This window comes from Pteropus vampyrus, unplaced genomic scaffold, assembly GCF_000151845.1.
Source record: "Pteropus vampyrus isolate Shadow unplaced genomic scaffold, Pvam_2.0 Scaffold552, whole genome shotgun sequence".
Lineage (NCBI taxonomy): Eukaryota > Metazoa > Chordata > Mammalia > Chiroptera > Pteropodidae > Pteropus > Pteropus vampyrus.
Window position 1 is genome coordinate 91,502 of NW_011889333.1, and position 7,655 is coordinate 99,156.

General features: G+C 36.4%; 1 protein-coding gene across 1 annotated transcript in view; it reads right to left on the reverse strand.

The window, feature by feature from the left end:
- The window catches only part of SPINK5 (serine peptidase inhibitor, Kazal type 5), a 128,162-nt gene that overhangs the window by 23,704 nt on the left and 96,803 nt on the right, over positions 1–7,655 (reverse strand). The window contains exons 20-24 of the mRNA XM_023525347.1: positions 6,004–6,052; positions 5,368–5,495; positions 3,653–3,740; positions 1,137–1,264; positions 329–491 (exon numbers count right to left, since the gene is read on the reverse strand). Coding sequence (XP_023381115.1) covers positions 329–491; positions 1,137–1,264; positions 3,653–3,740; positions 5,368–5,495; positions 6,004–6,052 — 556 coding nt within the window. The remainder of the gene's footprint in view (positions 1–328; positions 492–1,136; positions 1,265–3,652; positions 3,741–5,367; positions 5,496–6,003; positions 6,053–7,655) is intronic.

Below are 7,655 nucleotides of genomic sequence, written 5' to 3' on the forward strand. Positions count from 1 at the left end.
TCAAGACTCCCACTCCCTTTCTAAAAACAAGTTCTTTTTTCTCTCTCATTTTGAATCTTCATTTAAAAATATGGGAATGAGGTAAATCAGGGGGCCTGCAAACCATGGCCTGTGAGCAAAATCTGGCGCACCACCTTTTTTTTCAAATAAAGTTTTATTGGAACACAGCTATGGTCATTTGCTGGCATATTATCTCTGGCTGCTTTAGAGCTACAACAGCAGAGCTGAGTATTTGTGGCAGAGACTGAATAGCTACAGCTTAAAATATCACTGTCTGGCACGTCGAGAAAATTTTGTCAGTCCCTGGACTACGTGAACCTCAAGTTACCTCACGCAGGCCTTCGGTAATTTCCTGAGTTATTGCCAAAAAGAAACCATACAACCTCCTTCTTTCATTGTGGTCTGAACCTTTCGGGACAACTACCTTTTCAACTTCTCTCTTAACTTTTATTCTGGATTCAGCTTCTTCTTTTTCTTTTGCTTCTTGCTGGCTATAAGACAAGAGGGATTGGAGGGGTGAATGATTCCTGGCGCCCAGTACCTATTATCTTAAAAGGGAAATCTCTCTAGATAAAAGTATTTCATTACTTCCATACTTAGCTTGGGATTAGAAAGGCAAATTCACACCCCCACATATTGTTTTTCTTGCTTTTAATGTTGTTTAAAGAATAAGAGACACATGCCATAGCAAGCCAGTAAATAAATTTTCACTATAATATTTCTTTTAGAAAATAAATATATTGTCCTTCTCCCCAGAAAACAGGTAAAATAATTAAAAATAATGACTGTTAGCACATTTTAATTTGTCAGACCTAATCATTACATCTTGGATTATTGGTAACATAAGTACGTATGCAGAGAACACATCCCAGTCCTGTAGGCCGCTAACTCTGGGGAATTGGCCCTTAGCACATGCTCCTCCCTTACTGGCGATTCAAATACCTTTCAGAACACTAGGAACACTACAAAGAAATGTGCTAACTATATGATTTTATAATAGTAAATCCCCAAACTCATTGCAAAGATAGCCTTCATTTTCTACCTCCTAGAGAAAACCTTCAGTATCATCGTTCTCACTCCCCCTGGGCCTATCTGCTGCTACGCTCGGTAGTAGCAGTGGCCATGGCTCTACTCACAAGAAGGCCTCACACATGGAGCAGGTGTTGCCATGCATTCTCCCATCTGGGCCCTCGATGGGGTCATTCTCTCTGGTGCAGGGAAGTCGTCCATTCCTCACATAGTTGCGGTATTCACTGCACAGCTCCTGTGAAATAAGGGAGGATTTAAGAATCGGGTTACAAATAATTAAAAGCTTCTTCCACATTGTCCTATTGAAAACTACGACATAATGCCCCGAAACATAATGGACGCATGGGAAAAGTGTTGCAGAAGGTGAATATTAGCCAAGTTGTTTTCCTAGAGGCCCAGGTCACACGTTATTTGGAATCTAAAATGCTGTTATGTATCTCATTAGAAAACCTTCAATTCAATTCAAATATCATTCTCTGCTAGGCATTACGAGAGATATAAAGAATAATTTATTGTCTCTTTTGTAAGGAACTTTGTGGTAGACAGGCTAATAGCTCCCAACTCTCAAACTTGTACAAGTCCTAATACCCAAGACCTGTGAATACATTACCTTACAGGGCAAAAGAGACTTTGTAGATGTGATTTAAGATGGGAAAATTAAAATGGGGAGATTATCCTGGATAATTCTAGTGTGCCCAACGTAATCCTGAGGATCAGCCCTTAAAACTGGAAGAGTGAGACGGAAGAGACAGCGAGGGGGAGATGTGACTGTAGACAGACAGTCAGAGATGCAAAGGTTATTGGCTTTGTAGATGATGAAAGGGGTCCAAGAGCCAAGGAACATGGACGGCCTCTAGAAGCTAGAAAAAAACAAAGAGACAGATTGTCCCCTAGAGATTCTAGAAAGGAATGCAGCCCTACCAACCATTGGATTTTGCCTATGAGACCCATGTCAGACTTCTAACCTAAAGAACTATGAGATAATAAGTTTGTATTAAGCCTCTAGGTTTGTTAATTTGTTACAGGAACCATAAAAAATAAATACAAAGTTTTTAGTTTCTTTGGAGGAAATACATAGAAACATCTGTAAGTTACAATAAAACAAATAATATAATGAAGTAAAGGAAAATTGCTGGCATAATAGATGATAGAGCTATTAAGTATATTGTATAAATGGGGAAAATCTTCAGGGAGCAGCGAATACTCATTCTGAACCATGAAAGGTGGCCAGAATTTTGACAATTAGAGAGAAAGGACATTCATGACTTAGAATGAGCAAGGCCACATAGGAGGTGAAGTTCATTGTATGTATAATATTGAGGAATTAAGATAGTATAGAAACTGTGCTATTCCGTGGGACTTCATGAAAATAAAATAATCATAATCATAATACTATTCTTATTTTATATATGAGGAAACTAAGACACAAAGACCTGAATTGTCTGACCTTACGGGTAAGGAGATGGAGCCAGTATTTGAACCCAGACAGTCTAAGCCCAGAGTCCAGATTCTTAACCACTATGTTCCTGAGTCCACAGGATGGAAAGCCTTAAATCAATGCTTGGCATGTCCAAGAAGCAACAAGGTGACCATTGTGGCTAGAACAAGGGTAACAATGGGTAAAATAGTAGGAAACGAAGTCTGAATGGTGGCAGAGGTCAGATCACATACGGTACCGTAAGCCACTAGGAGAGTCTTGGTTCTTAGTGAGATGAGGAGATTCTGGGTGGCATAATCTCCTTTGTAATTATGTTTTTAAATAGTTACTTTGGCTTTAGAGTTAAAAGTAGATGGTAGGAAGCAGGGAGAGCAGTAAGAAATGAGATCTTCCAAATTAGAAAAAGGTAAAGGAAAGGCATAATGAAGACCTGAGGCGCAGCCTGTAGAAATATCGCAAACGGAAGTCGGGTGCCAAATCTAAAGCGCATTACAGGCTTTAAAGTCAGCACCTGTGGGCCAATTGCTAGCTCTCAAATTACTAAGTATATATATTTCTTAACTTCTTATCTGAGCTTCCGAGTCCTCTTCTGTAAAATATAAATAATAACATATACCTTGAATGGTTACTGCAAAGATTAGTCATGAAACTGTTATACCACACGGCATACAGTAGCAACTAAATAATTAATAGCCATCACTGTTACCACTGTTATCATCATCATCATCATCATGAGATGTTACAGATTCAAATTCAAGACTCAAAGATGCTATTAAGTCATTTTCCCCAAATCTCACAGAGATTTAATTGGGATAAAAACCTAGGATTTTTTTTTTTTTTAACTAAATATCCTAAAACAAAAAGGTATGGAGAAAAATCTAAAATCTGCCTCTATTGGTTTTCATTCAGACAAGATAACAATCTGTGTACACTTCTTCCTTGGAATATCATTAGCATGATCAGTGGAGAAAGGGGCGATTGACCTCTTCTCAAATGCACAAGCAGCTAGGTCAGATTTGGTATAAATAAACTGAATAAGGATAAAAGGATCTTCTTATACATGCGGATCCAAACACATTTTCTCAGTTTGCAAAGTCATCAAGGACACTGGGATTAGAAGGAGGGAGCAGAGCCTCGCCTAGAGAGAATGAAAGTTACTTGGTTCTGATGACCTGGAACAACTACCTGTACTGCTTCTCTCTTCACTTTCTCAGTTTCAACTTTCTCCTTTCCTTCCTTGGCATTCTTCTTCTTCTCTTCTTTTTCAAGTTGGCTGTAATAGAAAAAAAAAAAATTATATATATATATATATATATATATATATATATATATATATATAGGCTAAATACAATTTCCCATTCTCTTTGGTAGTGTATTTTAAGAAGGAATGAGGATTTTCCAGACCAAAGGTCAGATTCAGTCTTCAGTACAAATTTATACAGTTCAAGAGGTGCTATTATTTTGTCCATGAATGCAGATAAAGTCAGTCATTTACAATACTCTTTTAAAAAATAAGACCAGCATGCTTGTTTTGTTTTGTTTTTTTTAAATCAGCATGTGACCCTTGGGTGATCTTTTTTTCTATGAGTCAGTGACTTTAATCAATAATCTGAGAAAAGCCAAAACTGCTCTAACTTTTTTTAAATTGTGAAACCTTTCCTACCTAAATAACTGCCGTATCAATGATAAAAGCAAGAGATGAAACTAAGTCAGATGATGGGCCCCAAATCAAATCATGTTTGATTATAAAATAAAAATTTTAAATATTATTTTAATGGCATGAATATCCAAGTTGAAATTCAAATTTTAGAGTGCAATAGTGATTCAAGTCCAGAAAGATTCAACAACTAATATTTTGAGATCAATCATGAGCCTAAGATTCTGGCATTCTTGCCATTTTCTACCCACATGAAGCATATCAAAACCGGAAAAATCCTTAGCCTTTATCACATCTCATCTAGTCATTACCACGGCGCTAGCGAGTGGAGCAGGTGGAAGAAGAGCCTGTCTACTGGCCTACTCTGTCATTCTCTCCTTTAAGGAAACATGTGCGTATATATAAGATTAGACCTAGACATGTGAAAGTGAAAAGACAACAATAACTTTGAACCTCTTTCAAAAGATATTATTTAAATACTTTTCTCGACACTGATTTTTGCATGCGGCTCAGTAGAGGGTTCGGGATCTAGGAGAAGAACTAGAGGTGGTAATATGTAATTAACTTCTCCTATAGTGTCCCACACAATGGCGCTCTGGTCTCATGCAGCAAAAACAATGGCCTTTTAGGCCCTGGATCTGGCTTAACGAGAAGACATTTTGATAAAACATTTATTATATAGGCCTTCTTCTTAAGGGTTTTGCTCTCTATACCAAGCCACTTATCAAAGTATTTATTTCACCTGTATATAGTAATGTCTCTGAAAGGATAAATATAATTCTATTACATTTTTTTTTCAGGTTACTTAACAGTCTTTACATCCTAGCCCCATAGACCTCTATCCAACTGCTTTTTCCTTAAACGAATCGATGATGAAGAGATTCTGAATATACTCACAGAGTCATAAAATGTCGGGGGTGGGAGAGAGACCAGTGAGATATCCCACCCAACAGATCATCAAACTTCTCTACTCTCTTCGTTATGAATGACGACTATCAAGTGGTAGAAACATATTAGCACTAAATTAAGACTTGTCCCGTGACTTAATTAGTAGAAGGATAATTGAACAAAAAACACATTGTCACTGTGTGATTCAATATTACCTAATGTGTTGTCCATGTGTTTTTAAACTTGCCCGGCATATAACCCATAGTAAATATTCTACACATTTCTAAAGAAACGGAGACTCAGGGACAATCGATGAGGAAGAGATTCAGTGGGAGACATGAGAAGAGACACTCACAACACGCTTGCACACATGGCACACTTGTTTCCGTGCATTTTGCCATCTGGGCCGCGGACAGGGTCATTCTCCTTGGTGCATATAAGCATTCCATTCCTCACTTGGTTCCGAAATTCACTGCAGAGTTCCTGGAAAATGAAGAAAATGTTTTCTCAGAGCAGTTTTCCACCCTTCCTGCACCTTTGCTTAGTGGGAGGAATAAGTGAGAAATAAGAAATGCAGAGTAAGAAGGAAAAATAAAAGTGATAACGTGTAGCAGTAAATCAATAAGTATTTTCGAAGCTTCCATCATGGACTTAAAATTGTCCTGGCACTGTAGTGAATCTGTAAAGATTTATCATCATTCTCCTGAGAGTGTTTACAATCTAGGTGCCGAAGAAGACTGACACAATTGATAAAGAACAATGCAAAGTAAGTTAACTTTCCACTTTTTATGAAATGAAACTCAAAATTTGAGGTACACATACTTTGGAAACTTCTAATCAAGATCTTTTTTTTTCCTGAGGTTTAAGGTTTTCTTCATTTCTGGCATGAAAATTGAACAGGAAAATAATTCTGATAATGAGATATCTAGAATGCTACTATCGAAGAAAAAATGTCATAAAGGCATAGCATTAGCATTTCTGAGAAAATTACCTTTACAGCTTCTCTTTTAGCCTTTGCTCTTGCTCTTTCTTCTTGTTGACTGTAAGGAATGGCAGAGTGGAGGGAGAGAGAAAGAGAAGAAATGGCTCTTAAAACAGTAGAGTAGATCCTTAACATTTACAGGTTGATCATTCATCGCTTTGACTATTCTCAAGCAACTCCAAAGACTCATTCATAGTAGTCTGTAATTTTATTGGATAATAAGTTAGAATGATTTGCTTCACATAAAGAGAATGGTGTGCAAGAGAAAGTCTATTAATGAGTAAATCTATTTAGCTTCCCAGCAAATATACTGCAATAAGACTTTCTTATTTGTTGATTATTTTTTTTTGCATCTGTAACACCTCTTTATAAAGTGGTGATATTTGGCTTCTGAGACGCAGTATAGCATGGTGGTTAACATGCAAACTCTGGAGCCAGATAGCATAAGGAATACAAAAAAGTGTCTTAACGTCTTCGTGGCATCCTCATCTTTAAATAGGAAGGGGAGGGGAGGGATAGAATAATAAAAACACTTTCTTCATAGGACTGTTGTATTAAATGAGTTGATACATGGAAAATAATTCAAATAAATATCTGGTCCATAACAAAAAAATTGACAAAAGTGATATAGGTCTTTAGTATCATAATCATTGTCATCATTATTAAAAACGAATTCTCCAAAAATAAGCATATGATGAAAATGAAGTGAGAGTGATAGTTCTTAACCATTTTGGATAATTAACTGTGTTACAAACTGAGTTTACTGAACTGGATCTATAGGATAATAGAATCTACAACACAAGTAATTCAATCATGTTGTAGAGACAGAAAAAAATAAATAATTTGTGAAAATATTTTACTATATTCCAAGCAACAAAGACTTGCTCATTAATTAAATTAAACCTTTTTTAAAAGTTGAAAATACTGTTTGCACATGGTTTGAAACTGCAAGAAAATACTATAGAGGGGAAGAATGATTCTCATGAAAGTCAATAGTCTTTGCTAACATATCCATAAAATATGAGATGATAAAACTTTATTTCTTTTTGATATGGCATTTTTTCATGATGGAAGAAAATTACTAAAACAGCTGCAAAATTGTGAGGTTTCTTATACTTCTTTAAAAGGAAAACTGACATAAACTTTATCATGAGTTTAAGTTGACTAAAAAATTCAAGAAGCATTTTCTTTCCATACTAGGCAATTATCAGAGGAAGCAGCTGAGCTGACCACTAGATGGCAGAATTACTTCCCCGCCGCGGAAAGATTAACACAGAGGTAAAGAAAAACGGACTAAAACAAGCCTCAATACAGGCAAGTATAACTACAGGAACTGATAATGGCTTTGCTAAATGATTATAACCTGTCTATACCATACAGTGAGAAATATTATCACTTTCCGCATTGTTCCTGTACTGATATCTCTATCAGTCTCAACTTCTCTGGGCCTTTATTTTTCCATCTAAAACTTGCCGTAATATAAAACCAATTTTATACATTTGTTCTGAAGGTTAAATGAGATTAGGTAGCAAAGCTCTTAGCAAGTATATAATGATTATATGCATTCAATATTGGTTATGACAGTTACATGGTCATTGTTTTGACTTCCACCTTACAGATTTTCCATGCTCTCATGGCCCAAACTCCGCTGGGTTATTATA